Below are 17,198 nucleotides of genomic sequence, written 5' to 3'. Positions count from 1 at the left end.
TTGCCCAATGCTTCCCTCACTCTCCCCGAAGCAGGGACCCACTCAATGCCGTCACACTCAGCACAGCTCAGACTGGAAGCTGAGCAGAGTTAGGATCAGACATTCGATCATCCTTCACTTGATAGATTTAATTCTCAGTGCGAACGCAAGCCTCTCATTCTTTTTTTTCCCCCAATTATAAATTCATGAATCATAAGTTCTCACTTTTAAGAAATGCAGGTAATATTTTTTGCGCTAACAGAGAAAGCATATTGATGGACTGTACAAATCTAACCCAATGTACAAACCCAAATTGGCTGATCATAAAATGGATATTCCCTAATAATGTAAGATATGACAGCCACATCATGTGTGGCTATTTCAGCCCTTTGTTATTCATGCTAATTTTGCCTAGTTTATATATATAGAAAATACTGTTTGTAGTTCACTTTATTCATAACTAAAGTAAATGCATCTTTTGTGCTCTGACTCCCATATTATCATTGAGTGATTTCAAGGCTGTCGGTTGTTCTTTTACATTTAACAAAAGCACAATGCAGCATTGTGTCTAAATGTGATTAGTCTTATTAATTATGGCTGCAAGAAGGTTTTATTCTATCTCGGTGCAAGTCAATAGAGAACACTGAATTGAAACATGTCATTCAGGAAATTGAAAGAACAGTAAAGTGTTGGTGAACTTATGTTAAAGCATTGAGCTTTAATCTGGCAACCTCTGAATTTGATGAAACAATTAACCACATCTTAGTAGTATGTTGAAATAGATAACATTTGGGAAGATTTTATTTGTTTACGAACTGAGCTGTTGAAAATGCAATGATTTTCAAAATGTTACGTACGGGAGTTGGAAGTTCAAATTAACCAAATAGACAAATATTGTGGCACAACAATTATAAGTGGGTGATAATCTTTTCCACAGAGATTCTCTAAACTGCTACGTATTGAAGCTCATGAGTTTGGATTCTGGTTTGGCAGATCCTTGTTTTGCAACTATTTATATGACAATCGAGAGTTTGCATTGGTTTATAGCAAATGCGGTCTGTCAGCTTCTTTGCTGGGGGCGACCAAAAGGTCTTTGATGGTAGTCCTTTAAGTTGGATTCTGAGAGCTTAGTGCCAAGGTTCACTCGATTGATTCCTGGAATTAGAGGGATGTCCTATGAGGAGTAGAATGGGCCTATACTCTCTGGAGTTTAGAAGAATGAGAGGTGATCTCATTGAAACATATAAGATTCTGAGGGGGATTGACAGTAGATGCTGAGAGGCTGTTTTTCCTGGCTGGAGAGTCTAGAACTAAGGGTCATAGTCTCAGGATAAGGGGTCGGCCATTTAGCATTAAGATGAGAAGAAATTTATTCACTGAGCGGGTTGTGAATTTTGTATTCTGTACACCAGCGAGCTGTGGATGCTCAGTCGTTGAGTATATTAAAGGCTGAGATCGATACATTTTTGGACTCTAGGGGAATCAAGGGATAAGGGGATCGGGCGGTAAAATGTAGTTGAGTTCAAAGATCAGCCATTATCTTATTGAATGGCAGAGCAGGCTCGAGGCGCTGTATGGCCTAGTCTTGCTCCTATTTCTTACATTCTAATGTACTCAACAGAATGAAAGCTGGCAATGGACTGGGTGGTGGGTTCCTACATTCTGATTTAAAAGGAGACCAATAATAAAGCACCATTAGTGACTTGGTTGTAATAAGCCCACTTGTGAAAAGAATCTTGTTTGAAGGTGCTTTTCTGTGTGTGCAGTAAGAATATCTGCAGACATGGTCTGTAACAGCCAGCAGCGAGTTAGGAGGCAGTAACTAAATCAAGCAGCTCTGACAAAAATTGCAATTGTGAATCTCAGAATGGTTCTGAACCTTTGATTGAATCGCTCTGTGAAACATATTGCCAGACTTTTACTGTGCTTTATATTTTGTGGAATTTTTTTTCACATTTACATAAAGTACATTTTGGATTCTTTTTAGAGTTGGGGCATCGAAAATGATTGCAATTTAGGATTTGAAGGTGTTGGCACCACACAGCTGATAATATAGTGGCACCAGATTTATTCAGTATCTATCAGAAACATACAATATATGTATAATATACTACATAATTCGATGATATGTTATTGTATAATATGGAGGAGGTCACTAACAAGGTGGACAGGGGAAGTGTCTATGGATGTTGTCTATATGGACTTCCAGAAGGCATTTGTCTATATGGACTTTCAGAAGGCACTTGTCTATATGGACTTTCAGAAGGCATTTGAGAAGGTTACATCCTCTGTCTCTTACCTTCCAATCCTATATGCATTAAGGGGAGGCTAGATACGCATATGAGGGAGAAGGGAACAGAGAGTTATACTGATAGAGTTAGATGAGGAAAGACAGGAGGGGGCTTAAGTGGAGCATACACGCCAGCATAGACTAGTTGGGCCGAATGGCCTGTTTCAGTGCTGTATATCATATGTAATCCGATGTAATTGCCAGCTCAGGTCACAAGATACCTCCAATTCTGTGCGCTCTCATTTTCGCTTATAATCTCTTGTGAGGTACCTGATCAAATGTCTTCTGGAAGTCCATCTTTTCTCCATCCATAGACGTTCCCCTATCCACCATGCTAGTGACCACCTCAAAAAAGTAAACTAGATTAGTTAAATATGTCCTATGCTTCACATAGAAATATAGAAACATGGAAAATAGGTGCAGGAATAGGCCGTTTGGCCCTTCAAGCCTGCACCACCATTCAATAAGATCATGGCTGATCATTCACCTCAGTACCTCTTTCCTGCTTTCTCTCCATACCGCTTGATCCCTTTAGCCACAAGGGCCATATCTAATTCCCTCTTGAATATATCCAATGAACTGGCATCAACAACTCTCTGTGGTAGTGAATTCCACAGGTTAACAATTCTCTGAGTGAAGAAGTTTCTCCTCATCTCAACCCTAAATGGCTTACCCCTTATCCTTAGACTCTGTCCCCTGGTTCTGGACTTCCCCAACATCAGGAACATTCTTCCAGCATCTAACCTGTCCAGTCCCGTCAGAATTTTATATTTTTCGATGAGATCCCCTCTCATCCTTCTAAACTCCAGTGAATACAGGCCCAGTCGATCCAGTCTCTCCTCATATGTCAGTCCTGCCATCCCGGGAATCAGTCTGGTGAACCTTCGCTGCACTCCCTCAATAGCAAGAACGTCCTTCCTTAGATTAGGAGACCAAAACAGAACACAATATTCCAGGTGAGGCCTCACCAAGGTCCTGTACAACTGCAGTAAGAGCTCCCTGCCCCTATACTTAAATCCCCTAGCTATGAAGGCCAATATACCATTTGCCTTCTTCACCGCCTGCTGTACCTGCATGCCAATTTTCAATGACTGATGTACCGTGACACCCAGGTCTCATTGCACCTCCCCTTTTCCTAATCTGCCGCCATTCAGATAATATTCTGCCTTCATGTTTTTGCCCCCAAAGTGGATAACCTCACATTTATCCACATTATACTGCATCTGCCATGCATTTGCCCACTCACCTAACCTGTCCAAGTCATCCTGCAGCCTCTTAGCGACCTCCTCACAGCCCACATCGCCACCCAACTTAGTGTCATCCGCAAACTTGGAGATATTACACTCAATTCCTTCATCTAAATCATTGATGTATATTGTAAATAGCTGGGGTCCCAGCACTGAGCCCTGCGGCACCCCACTGGTCACTGCCTGCCATTCTGAAAAGGACCCGTTTATCCCAACTCTCTGCTTCCTGTCTGCTAACCAGTTCTTTATCCACGTCAGTACATTACCCCCAATATCAAATCCATACTCATTCTCTTTGATCAGCTAATGCTTCAACAGCAGCTAAGTCAAATAAACATTGTTTGGGTAACACTGAACATTTCTTCTATTGTGAGGGAAATTTTACTGTTAGAAAAGTTCATAGTTTTTGTTGTGTTCCTAACACAGATGAGACTGCACACAGGGAGTAACAGTAACAGTGACCTCAGTCTTTATTAAGACACTCCAGAGTGCATAACAGGCCTTAGGGGGAGGCTTATATACAGTGCTCCCAAGGGATGCTGGGATCCTTTGGGACTTCAGGGGATGCGCTCCCTGGTGGCGGAACATGGGAGTGCATGCTTTACAGATACACAACATCACTCTCCCCCAAAGTCAAAGTGAAAACTATTTACAAGGTGAGGCGGTCGGGAGCCTTTCTTTTCCTGGTGGACCGCCTCGGTACAAATGTCTGTTCTGGTGTGTTGGCTGTGCCCTCGCTGGGCTGGCATGTTGTTGGCCCTGCAGGGCTGCTGGGTGAGCCGGGCCTTGCTGGGCTGTTGAGCGTGATGGGTTCGATTTCCTGGTCCAGCATGGTGTCGTTGATTCTTTGGGTGTGTGTTGTGGTCTCGAAAAAGGTGGTGTCTGCTGTGGGTTGTTCAGGGCAGTCTGTGAACCGCAGCGTCGTTTGGTCCAGGTGCTTTCTGCAAATTTGTCCATTGTCTAGTTTGACTACAAACACCCTACTCCTTTCTTTAGCTATCACCGTGCCCGCGATCCACTTGGGACCATGTCCATAGTTTAGCATATAAACAGGGTCATTCAGATCAATTTCCTGTAACACAGTGGCACGACCATCGTTTACATTTTGTTGCTGCCGCCTGCTCTCTACCTGATCATGCAGGTTGGGGTGAACCAGCGAGAGTCTGGTTTTAAGTGTCCCTTTCATGAGTAGCTCAGCCAGGGGCACCCCTGTGAGTGAGTGGGGTCTCGTGTGGTAGCTGAGCAGTACTCGGGACAGGCGGATTTGAAGTGAGCCTTCTGTGACTCGTTTGAGGCTCTGTTTGATTGTTTGTACTGCCCGCTCTGCCTGCCCATTGGAGGCTGGTTTAAACGGGGCCGAGGTGACATTTTTGATCCCATTGCAGGTCATGAATTCTTTAAATTCGGCACTGGTGAAACATGGCCCGTTGTCACTGACCAGTATGTCAGGCAGGCCGTGGGTGGCAAACATGGCACTCAGGCTTTCAATGGTGGCAGTGGCGGTGCTTCCTGACATTATTTCACATTCAATCCATTTTGAAAAAGCATCTACCACCACCAGGAACATTTTACCGAGAAACGGGTCTAGAGGACCAGGACCACAAACTTAGTGGTGCCTCTCTGGGCACATTGCTCAACTGAGCACACACGCTGCATTGCCGTACACAGGACTCTAAGTCAGAGTCGATACCGGGCCACCACACGTGAAATCTGGCTATCGCTTTCGTCATTACTATACCCAGGTGTGTACTGTGGAGTTCCGAGATGAACATCTCCCTGCCCTTTTTGGGTAGCACTACGCGGTTACCCCACAACAGGCAGTCTGCCTGAATGGACAGCTCGTCCTTTCGCCGCTGGAACGGCTTGATTAGCTCTTGCATTTCAACGGGGATGCTGGCCCTGCTCCCATGCAGTACACAGTTTTTTACTAGGGACAGCAGAGGATCTTGGCTGGTCCAAGTCCTAATCTGGCGGGCCGTGACAGGTGATTTATCATTTTCAAACGCTTCCATGACCATCAACAAGTCTGCGGGCTGCGCCACCATCAACAAGTTTGCAGGCTGCGCCATTTCCACCCCCGTGGTGGGCAATGGTAGCCGACTGAGAGCATCCGCACAGTTCTCGGTGCCTGGGCTGTGGCGGATGGTATAGTTATACGCTGATAGCGCGAGTGCCCACCTTTGTATGCGGGCTGAGGCATTCGTATTTATCCCCTTGTTTTCAGCGAACAGGGATATGAGAGGCTTGTGATCGGTTTCCAACTCAAATTTGAGGCCAAACAGGTACTGATGCATTTTCTTTACCCCAAACACACACGCTAATGCCTCTTTCTCAATCATGCTGTAGGCCCTCTCAGCCTTAGACAAGCTCCTGGAGGCATAGGCGACAGGTTGCAACATCCCCGCAATGTTTACTTGTTGTAATACACACCCGACTCCATACGACGACGCGTCACATGCTAGCACAAGTCTTTTACACGGGTTATACAATACAAGCAGCTTGTTGGAGCATAAAATGTTTCTGGCTTTCTCAAAAGCAATTACTTGTTTTTTTCCCCATACCCAGTTCTGACCTTTACGCAATAACACATGTAGGGGCTCTAAGACGGTGCTTAACCCCGGTAGGAAGTTACCAAAATAGTTGAGGAATCCCAGGAACGACCGCAGCTCCGTGACGTTCTGTGGCCTGCGTTCCTGATAGCCTCTGTCTTGTCATCTGTGGGCCGAATGCCATCCGCCGCGATCTTTCTCCCCAAAAACTCCACTTCTGTTGCCATGAAGATGCATTTCGACCTCTTCAGCCGCAGCCCTACGCGATCCAGTCGCTGGAGGACCTCCTCCAGGTTTTGTAGGTGCTCGACCGCGTCCCGACCCGTGACCAATATGTCGTCCTGAAAAACCACCATGCGTGGTGCCGACTTGAGTAGGCTCTCCATGTTTCTCTGGAAGATCGCTGCAGCCGAATTCCAAATGGGCATCTGTTGTAGATGAACAGTTCCTTGTGCGTGTTGATACAGGTGAGGCCCTTCAAAGACTCCTCCAGCTCCTGCGTCATGTCGGCCGAAGTCAGGTCGAGCTTGGTGAACGTCTTGCCTCCTGCCAGCGTTGCAAATAGGTCATCTGCTTTAGGTAGCAGGTGTTGGTCCTGTAGTGAGAAACGATTAATAGTTACTTTATAATCACCGCAAATCCTGACCGTGCCATCACTTTTGAGTACTGGAACAATCAGGCTGGCCCACTCGCTGAATTCCACTGGGGAGATGATGCCCTTGAGTTGCAGCCTGTCCAGTTCGATTTCCACTCTCTCCCTCATCATGTGAGGTACCACTCGCGCCTTGTGGTGAATGGGTTGTGCCTCTGGGACAAAGTGGATCCGCACCTTCGCCCCGGAAAAGTTTCCAACGTCTGGCTCAAAAAGGGAAGGAAATTTGTTAAGAACCTGGGTACATGAGGCCTCATCGACATGTGATAGCGCTCGGATGTCATCCCAGTTCCAGCGGATTTTGCCCAGCCAGCTCCGTCCAAGCAGTGTGGGGCCATCTCCCGGGACAATCCAGAGTGGCAGTTCGTGCACCGTGCCCTCGTAGGTGACCTTGACCATGGCGCTGCCCAGGACAGTGATAAGCTCTTTGGTGTACATTCTCAGTTTCGTGTGGATGGGGCTCAGGGCTGCTCTGAATGCCTTGTTGCACCACAGTCTCTCAAACATCTTTTTAATCATGATGGATTGGCTAGAACCAGTGTCCAGTTCCATGGCTACGGGCATGCCATTCAATTTTACGTTTTGCATTATAGGTGGACATTTCATCGCAAATGTGTGCACCTGCCTCCTCTCTCTGAGGCTCGAAATTGCTTTGGTCCACCATGAACCGATCTTCCTCTGCCATGTGGTGGTAAGCAGATTTTGCAGAGCTTGCAGCTCATCTGCAAGCTCGTTGGAGGTGCCCCATTGTTCCACAGCTCTTGCAAACATACCCTTTGAAGCGGCATGAATAGGCTGAATGGAAGCCTCCTCAACGCCAACAAGGTGTGAATTGCCTTCCATTCATCCTTTGTTGCAGATTCTGAGTCATCTGGGTCACCTGAGGCCTGCTGGCAGTTGCAGACTCGTGAGTCCTGCCCTGTACATTTCTGCTCGCAAACACAGTTCTAGTTAATTTATGAACATTGCTAGCACTTGTGTGCTGAGAGATTTGTTTAGTGTTATCACTGGTGGACATAAACGCCTGTGCTATCGCAATGGCCTTACTGAGGGTCAGTGTCTCTACAGTCAAAAGTTTTTGTAGGATGGTCTCGTGGCCAATGCCTAGTACAAAAAAGTCTCTGAGCATTTGCTCCAGGTAGCCATCAAACTCATTGTCCTGCAAGTCGCCTTAGCTCGGCGACGTAGCTCGCCACTTCCTGACCTTCAGATCGCTGGTACGTATAGAACCGATACCTCACCATCAGCACGCTCTCCCTCGGGTTAAGATGCTCCCAAACCGTGTGCACAGCTCCTCATAAGATTTATCTGTGGGTTTCACCGGAGCCAGAAGATTCTTCATGAGGCTGTAGGTCGGTGCCCCGCAGACCGTGAGTAGGACCGCTCTCCTTTTTGCAGCGCTTCCTTCTCCGTCCAGTTCGTTGGCTACAAAGTACTGGTCAAACCATTCGACATAGGCTTTCCAGTCTTCACCCTATGAGAACTTCTCCAGGATGCCCACAGTTTGTTGCATCTTTGCGTTGGATTCGTGTACTCGTCGCCAGTTGTTGTGTTCCTAACACAGGTGAGACTGCACACAGGGAGGTTAAAGTAACAGTGACCTCAGTCTTTATTAAGACACTCCAGAGTGCGTAACAGGCCTTAGGGGCTGGCTTATATACTGTGCTCCCAAGGGATGCTGGGATCCCTAGGTACTTCAGGGGCTGCGCTCCCTGGTGGCGGAACATGCTTTACAGATACACAACAGTTTTACCATGAAATGTGTTTCAAAACCACTCTTGTGTGTTAGAGTGTGGAATAGCCCCCTTTCAGAAGTTTTTTTTAGCAAATTAATTTCATACTGTAAAGAACGGGAGAGATTTTTTTCCTCTCACTAGTTAGGTTTAAACTTGAGGAGAAACAAAGATTTTTAATAATGGAAATAAGAAGTTATTAAGATGCAAGAAAAAGACTGACTAAGCCAGAAATCTGAAATGAAGCAGCAAATGCTGAAAATAAACAGCAGGTCCACCAACGAGGAAATAATTGTTCTGGGTGTAAACTATCCTCAGCAGTAGAGGCCGGAAGATAGGCCTTCCCGTTGTGAAAATTAAAAAGAAAAAAAGGAGGAGGGCAGGCTAAAGGGGTCTGTCTACTGGGACAGCCCTGTTTGTGTACAACATCAGTAAGACAAAGGTTTTCTACCAACCTGCCCCCACCACACAGTACTGCTCCCCAATTATCAAGATCCATGAAGAGACCTTGGACAATGTGGACCATTTTCCATACCTCGGGAGCCTACTATCAGCAAGGGCAGATGTCGATGATGAAGTCCAACACTGCCTTCAGTGTGCCAGTGCAGCCTTCGGTTGCCTGAGCAAAAGAGTGTTCGAAGACCAGGATCCGAAACCCGGCACCAACCTCATGGTCTATGGAGCAGTAGCGATACCCACTCTCCTATAAGCTTCAGAGACATGGACTACGTACAGCAGGCACCTCAAAGCACTGGAGAAGCACCACCAATGCTGCCTCCACAAAATCCTGCAAATTCATTGAGAGGATAGACGCACCAACATCACCGTTCTCTCTCAGGCCAACATCCCCAGCATCGAGACATTGACCACGCTGGATCAGCTCCAACGGGCCACAATGTCCGCATGCCCGATACTAGACTCCCGAAACAAGAATTCTACTCCGAGCTACGACACGGCAGGCGAGCCCCAGGAGGGTGGAGAAAATGCTTCAAGGACACCCTCAAAGCCTCCTTGAAAAAATGTAACATCCCCACCAACTCTTGGGAATTCCTGGCCCAAGACCGCTCAATGTGGAGGAGAAGTATCCAAGAAGGCGCCAAACACTTCAAGTCTCTTCGCTGGGAGCACGTGGAAGCCAAGTACAAACAGCGGAAGGAGCGTACAACAAATCAATCATTCCATCCACCCGTCCCCTGTCCCTTCAACCACCGTCTGCCCCACCTGTGACAGAGACTGTAGATCCCACATTGGTCTCATCTGTCATCTTCGAACTCATTTTAGTGTGGACGCAGGTCAACCTCGACTCCGGGATGACTGCCTCAGAAGAAGAAGAAGAAGAAGACCCTATGGCTAGGAACTGGACGTGTGGGAATGGGAACTACAAGATTGGAGGCAGTGGAGGACAATCTCAGAAACAGTCTGGGAAATGCATTGGTGTTGGTAATGGGGTAATGGTCCAGAGGAAGCTAGGAGAAGTCTCAGAGTTGATGTTCAGTCAAAGCCACGAAGAGGTCCTTCTGATGTAATGCAACAGCCCCTCCTTTATCAGCAGATTTGAAGACACCAGCCGCAATTTTCCAGAGTAGGAAAGTTATTATTTTTGACAGTGGGTCAGGAACCCACTGTCATCCCACCCCCACGCACCTTTCCCCCTGGCGCGCCTATCATCGAGGAGCCAACCCACCCGGCAGCGACAGGCGACCCAATTGAAATCATTATCAGGTAGTTTACAGGCACTTAAGAGCCTTTTTCCCCCTACATTTTAAATGCCCCTACATCGCCACAGGATTCAAGCAGCTCGGGAACCACGTCTGTCAACCCGAGGCAGGAGTTCCGTGGCCATTGCTCCAGCTGATTATTTGACAGCATCAAATGTACAGTTAAAGTTCCCACCTGACAGATGATCACTTTCCTCAGCCACAAGCTGTTGCTCAGTCCATTTCCAGCACAGATTCTGCAGACTGCAAGTGTTTCCAGCAAAGTCTCCATCCATTCTCACCTCATTGGAAGAACTCTCTCACCATTGATAGAATGCTCCTTGTCATCTGTACTTCACTTGCCATCTATTCGACCAACATGGGTGCCATTTATACTGTCTCACATAAGAAGTAGGAGCAGGAGTAGGTCATTTGGCCCCTCGAGCCTGCTCCACCATTCAATAAGATCATGCTGATCTGATCTTGGCCTCAACTCCACTTCCCTGCCCGCTCCCCATAACCCTTGACTCCCCTATCATTCAAAAATCTGTCTATCTCTACCTTACGTATATTCAATGACCCAGCCTCAACAGCTCTCAAAAGTAGAGAATTCCAAAGATTCACGACCCTCTGAGAGAAGAAATTCCTCCTCATCTCCACTTTAAATGGGCGACCCCTTATTCTGAAACTATACCTCCTAGTTCTAGATTCCCCCATGAGGAGAAAGATGCTCTCTGCAACTACCCTGTCAATTCACCTCAGAAACTTATACATTTCAATAAGATCACCTCTCATTCTTCTAAACTCCAATGAGTATAGGCCCAACCTGCTCAACCTTACTTCATAAGACAACCTCTTCATCTCAGGAATCAATCCAATAAACCTTCTCTGAACTGCCTCCAAAGCGAGTATTTTCTTCCTTAAATAAGGAGACAAAAACTGTACGCTGTAACATCTTTGAGGCTGGCAGTCCTACTTCTTGTGCAAGGCTGTTTGGTCTTCGAATAAAAGACTTATAACAAAATGCATGTGCATATGTCAATATTTTACTGTAATTACAATATGCTGCTGTGTAGGTCACATAAAATTCCACATCAAGAACTGACTGGTTTTCAGTCTAAAACATGCTCTTTTAAGTGACAAGTAGATTGTCCGCAGAAAAGCATGATCCAATTTGTTGAGGAAATTAATCTGATAATCACACAGTGCTAAATACCGAACAGATGAATGCTGAATATGAATATAGGACAAAGACATAGTCCCAGTGAGGACATGTTGTAGGGCATCATGATCCTGCTGGGAAAATTAAAGCTGATAAATGAAATGTGTCTTTTGGTAGAAAATATCAGAACAATAATTGATGTAAAGCTCTGCTCTGCTGTTTTATTAAAGTGGTTAAAATTGCACAGCACGACTCGGTGGTTTAGAACAATGTCCTTTCACCTCTAGACTGCAATCCAATCCAGCCTGATGGAATAAAAGTCTCTCTCTGACAGCCATAATTGAAGTGAATTTCAGGAGTTGCAATCCAGTATTTGCTGGGCATAAACTCATAACTCAAGACATTCAGGCCGGGAAATTGTGTAGCGCCCCATTTGGGGTAACATCCGCGAGGTGGGATTTCCTGCGCCAGGCCAGGAAGTTCCGCCCCACTCATGAAATTGGGGTTACCGCTCCCGAGAGGAAGTGCAGCACAATAACACGCGCTCTACATCCTTTCTGGGGCGCTAACAGGGTGGGAGTGAAGTAAGCGGGGCGGAGCTCTATGCATTGGGCCGTGTAGCGCTGCCGCGTAGGAGGGTCCCTCCCCTCATTAAAGGCGAGGGTCTAAGCTGCAGACTCTGCGGGGCTCTACCTGGACCACCGGGGCGCGGCACTCAAACAGAGTGGCGGGCTGCCAGATCACGGCACAGACCCCGCGTTCAAACCGATTTTTTATTCACGAGCATACCACCACCCCTTTAACTAGCACCCTGTGAGCGGCCGGCCACCATGTGCTCGCCCTCGAATGTGTCACTGGCATCGCCCGGCGCAGCTTCAGGAAGTGATACCGAATTTTTGCTCTGGGGCAGAAACGGATCGCTACGCAAGGTGAAGACATCATCATCGCCGGCGCAGCGAAGTGAGGCGCTACTGGCTACCGCCACCGCTAAACCCCCGCGGGATTTAATGAGAGACATGCAAATGACCCCAGTCTCTCCCCCTTAGTACTAAATTAACAACTTAACTCAGAGAGGGTGGCTTTTGTGGGAATGGCCATTCTGCGATGCAGAAGAGCTATGTGATGGTGTCAAGATATCTTGTTGGAGCCGAGAACAGTGGAGGGTTAGAGGAGAGCTTTACTTTGAATCCAGCCTGTGCTGCCATTGATGTGAGAGTGCCTAATACTGTTGTTGCTCACAGGATCACAAGATACTTATGGATGCGGAAGGTCATTTGGCCCATCTGACCAGAACAACCATAAACCCACACCCGCCCATCCCCCACCCCACCCCCCATTGCTGCATTTAATTGTTTCTGAAATGATTCCAGGATTTCCACCTCCACCTCTCTGCCCTGTTCCTGCTGTTCCAGCCCCGGTCCTGTTCCTGATGTTCCAGCCCCGGTCCTGTTCCTGATGTTCCAGCCCCGGTTCTGTTCCTGATGTTCCAGTCCCGGTCCTGTTCCTGATGTTCCAGCCCTGGTCCTGTTCCTGTTGTTCCTGTTCCTGATGTTCCAGCTTCAGTCCTATTCCTGATGTTCTAGTGCCAGTCCTGTTCCTGATGTTCCAACCCCGGTCCTGTTCCTCCTATTCCAGTCCCGATCCTGTCCCTGCTGTTCCAGCCCCAGTCCTGTTCCTGCTGTTCCAGTCCCGATCCTGTCCCTGCTGTTCCAGCCCCAGTCCTGTTCCTCTTGTTCCACCCAGATCCTTTGTGTCTGTCTTCACGGAAAAAGACACGATAAACCTACTGGAAATAGTGGATTACCAAAAGTCTAGCGAGAATGAGGAACTGAAATAAATTAGTATTGGTTACAAAATAGTACTGGAGAAATTAATGGGACAGAAAGCCGATAAATCCCCTGGACCTGATGGCCTACATCCTAGGGTTTCAAAAGAGGTGGAAATAGAGATAATGGATGCATTGGATTTCATCTTCCAAAATTCCATAGATTCTAGAACGGTTCCCGCAGATTGGAAGGTAGCTAATGTAACCCCACTATTTAAGAAAGGAGGGAGAGAGAAAACAGGGAACTACAGACAAGTTAGCCTGATATCAGAAGTAGGGAAATTGCTAGAATCTATTATTAAAGGCACTTAGAAGATAATAATAGGATTGAGCAGAGTCAACATGGATTTATGAAAGGGAAGTCATGTTTGACAAATCTGTTAGAGTTTTTTGAGGTTGTAACTAGCAGAATAGATAAGGGGGAACCAGTGGATGTGGTGTATTTGGATTTTCAGAAAGCATTCAATAAGGTGTGACACAATAGGTTATTGAACAAAATTAGGGCTCATGGGATTGGAGGCAATATACTAGTATGGATTGAGAATTAGTTAACAGACAGAAAACAGAGAGTAGGAATAAATGGATCTTTTTCGGGTTGGCAGGCTGTAACTAGTGGGATGCCGCAAGGATCGGTGCTTGGGCCCCGGCTATTTACAATCTATATCAATGATTTGGATGAGGAGACCAAATGTAATATAATCCATGTTTGCTGATGATACAAAGCTCGGTAGGAATGTAAGTTGTGAGGAGGATGCAAAGAGTCTTCAAGGGGATATAGACAGGATAAGTGAGTGGACAAGAACATGGCAAATGGAATATAATGTGGAGAAATGTGAAGTTATCCACTTTGGTAGGAAAAATAGAAAAGCAGAGTATTTTTTAAATGGTGAGAGATTGGGAAATGTTGGTGTTCAGAGGGACCTGGGTATCCTTGTGCACGAATCACTGAAAGTTAACATGCAGGTACAGCAAGCAATTAAGAAAGCAAATGGTATGTTGGCCTTTATTACAAGAGGATTTGAGTATCAGAGTAAAGACGTATTACTGCTATTATATAGAGCCCTGGTGAGACCACACCTGGAGTATTGTGTACAGTTTGGTCTCCTTACCCAAGGAAGGATATACTTGCCATAGAGGGAGTGCAACTAAGATTCACCAGACTGATTCCTGGGATGGGGGGATTGCCCTATGAGGAGAGATTGAGTAGGCTAGGCCTATATTCTCCAGAATTTAAAAGAATGAGAGGTGATCTCATTGAAACATAGACAATTCTTACAGGGCTTGACAGGGTAGACGCAGGGAGGATGTTTCCCCTGGCTGGGGAGTCTAGAACCAGGGGTCACAGTCTCAGATTAAGGGGTCGGCCATTTAGGACTGAGATGAGGAGAAACTTCTTCACTCAGAGGGTGGTGAATTTTTGGAATTCTCCATCCCAGAGGGCTGTGGAGGCTCAGTCTTTGAATATATTCAAGACAGAGATGGATACATTTTTGGATATTAAGGGAATCAAGGGATATGGGGATAGTGCAGGCAAGTGGAGTTGAGGTAGAAGATTAGCCACGATCTCATTTAATGGCGGAGCAGACTCGAGGGGCCAGATGGCCTACTCCTGCTCTTAATTCTCATATTCTTATGTCCTGTTCCTGCTGTTCCAGCCCCAGGAACTCTGAACTCTGAATTTCCCCTCCCCAATCTCGTGCATTAGCTGAGATCAGTTAACTTAGCACAGACCAGGGATCAATCCCAGGACATTCCTGGTCTCAATGCCTCAGCTACACATTGGATAAACTCATCGGGTGAAACGTTTAAACCTTGAGTGAAGAAAACTTTAAGTCATGTTTTAATGATAGAACTGGGGACTGAGTTGTGGAATAGATTAGAATTCTGTCTTTTCATTTGGGACCTAGTCCAAATCTAGTGCAGAATGATGGAATGAAAGTCTCCTCACTGAAGACTGTAAAGGGCCCAAGTGAAGACAAGCGCTCCACATCGTAGGGTAAATTGTGTGACTGCTCTCAGCACACAGCCTCACCCCATCTGGGAATTTGCGATGAGCATCCTCCTGATTGGTCAACATGTGGGGTCCTGCCGGTTCCATGTCAAGGATATGCATTCATGAAACGTATGTCAGAGACATGAGCCCCTGAATAAAATAATTCCACGTGGAGACTGTAATCTCACATATGCTCTCATGTGCAATTCTCCTATCTTCCAAAAGGTGAACTGATCAACATTCTAGTGAGGCAGGGCCAACTGTAAACCATCAAACTGATTTATTTTACATGTACTATCTAAATGAACAGAATACAGTTTACAGTGAATTTCACTCATAATACACCTCACAACAAGCTTACATAGGATTACATAGGATATACAACACAGAAACAGGCCATTCAGCCCAATTAGTCCATGCCAGAGTTTATGCTCCACTCGAGCCCCCTCCCATCTTTCCTCATCTAAATCTATCAGCAGAACCTTCTATTCCCTTCCCCCTCATAAGCTTATCTAGCCTCCCCTTAAATACATGTATACTATTGGCTTCAACCACTCCCTGTGGTAGCGAGTTCCACATTCTCACCACTCGCTGGGTAAATAAGCTTCTTCTGAGTTCATATTTGATTTCTTGGTGACTATCTTATATCGATGGCCTCTAGTTATGCTCTTCCCCACAAGTGGAAACACTCTGTTTCTACTCTATTAAAATCTTTCATAATTTTAAAGTCCTCTATTCGATCACCCCTCAGCCTTCTTTTTTCCAGCGAAAAGAGACCTAGCCTGTTCATCCTTTCGTGATTGTCCTTGCATTTCTGGTATCATCCTTGTAAATCTTCTCCGCAACCTCTCCAGTGCCTCTATTGCCATAATATGGCGAACAGAATTGTATGCAGTACTCCAAGTGTGGTCTAACTAAGGTTCGATACAAGCTGCCATGGAATGCAAGAAATAATGGCTCACTGCCAAGTTCCCTGCCCTCTTGGAAACCCCTGCAGCAGCAGTGAATTTTAAATCAGGCTCCCAATTGCACTGCGGGAGCCTGATTAAAATATGTTAATGAAGTCGCTCCGATATAAAAATGGCAACGAGGTGTTGGGGACATGTTCCCCATATTTAAGTCTTGAATCCTGATCCTCTCCTGCCAGTGGTGGGGGTTTAATATTGAGGCCAGTGTTTCTAGCTACTTCGCCTGGATCGAATCCATAGTCCAGAAGCAGATTGTCTGGATTGAGCTGAATTTAAATTAATTGCAAAATCTTAATATAAATGAATCCAAAGTCCCCCCCTCGGTCAAGTAGTCAAAATTCTTCAAGGATGACTAACACATTGAAGGCAAAGTCTTTATTTCGATAGACATTTAAAAACATATTTTCTGCATGGCACAGTAAGCACACCGCTAAAACCATTTCCTTGATGGTCATTACCCAGGTCAGCATATTTTAGTACAAAATGTGAAGAAGATCCTGTGCAGCCTCCAATTTTTCCCATCCTGTCATTTCCTTAGTGGCTCAACATTAAGCCTTGGAAGTTGATTCGAAACAAGCTACTAAAACAGTAACGCTGGGTTTGTTTGTCCTGCCCTCGTGAGATTACCATAGTCCTCCAGTGATCGTGGGTATAATAGAACAGACATGTTTGGCTTTGATTTAAATTATGTAGGTGGTATTTTCTGACTTAGGACTTGTCCATTCTCAGTCTCACTGTAAAAATAATTTTCATCAAAGCTCCCAGATAATTCACTTTGAGAGATTTGTTAATAACAGTGCAGGTGCCTTGGGCTTTCAGTTCAATCATTTGTTTTCCATTATCTTTCCATTTCAGGTGCTGACATTGTACAGTGGCTGATGAAGAGTCTAAACATTGAAGATCAAGGTAAAGAAAGAATGACAATTATGATTTTAATTATGTGGCTTGAAAAGACAGAATTCTATATTTATAATCTGCTTTTCACAGGTGCAAATGCTCTTACCAAGCAAGTCAACAGAGGGGATATTTAAAACGGAGTTGAGGAGGAATTTTTTCTCTCAGAGGATCATGAATGTTTGGAAATCTCTACCCCAGAGAGCTGT

General features: G+C 45.8%; 1 protein-coding gene across 1 annotated transcript in view; it reads left to right on the top strand.

Moving 5' to 3' along the window:
* Window positions 1–17,198, top strand: part of LOC139262728 (regulator of G-protein signaling 6-like) — a 231,888-nt gene that overhangs the window by 69,777 nt on the left and 144,913 nt on the right. Inside the window, exon 3 of the mRNA XM_070877879.1 lies at window positions 16,951–17,001. Within this exon, the coding sequence (XP_070733980.1) occupies window positions 16,951–17,001 (51 nt within the window). The remainder of the gene's footprint in view (window positions 1–16,950; window positions 17,002–17,198) is intronic.

The sequence above is a fragment of the Pristiophorus japonicus genome, chromosome 4 (assembly GCF_044704955.1).
Source record: "Pristiophorus japonicus isolate sPriJap1 chromosome 4, sPriJap1.hap1, whole genome shotgun sequence".
Taxonomy (NCBI): domain Eukaryota; kingdom Metazoa; phylum Chordata; class Chondrichthyes; family Pristiophoridae; genus Pristiophorus; species Pristiophorus japonicus.
The sequence above is the reverse complement of the archived record's forward strand: the minus strand, read 5'-3'. Positions and strand labels throughout refer to the sequence as shown.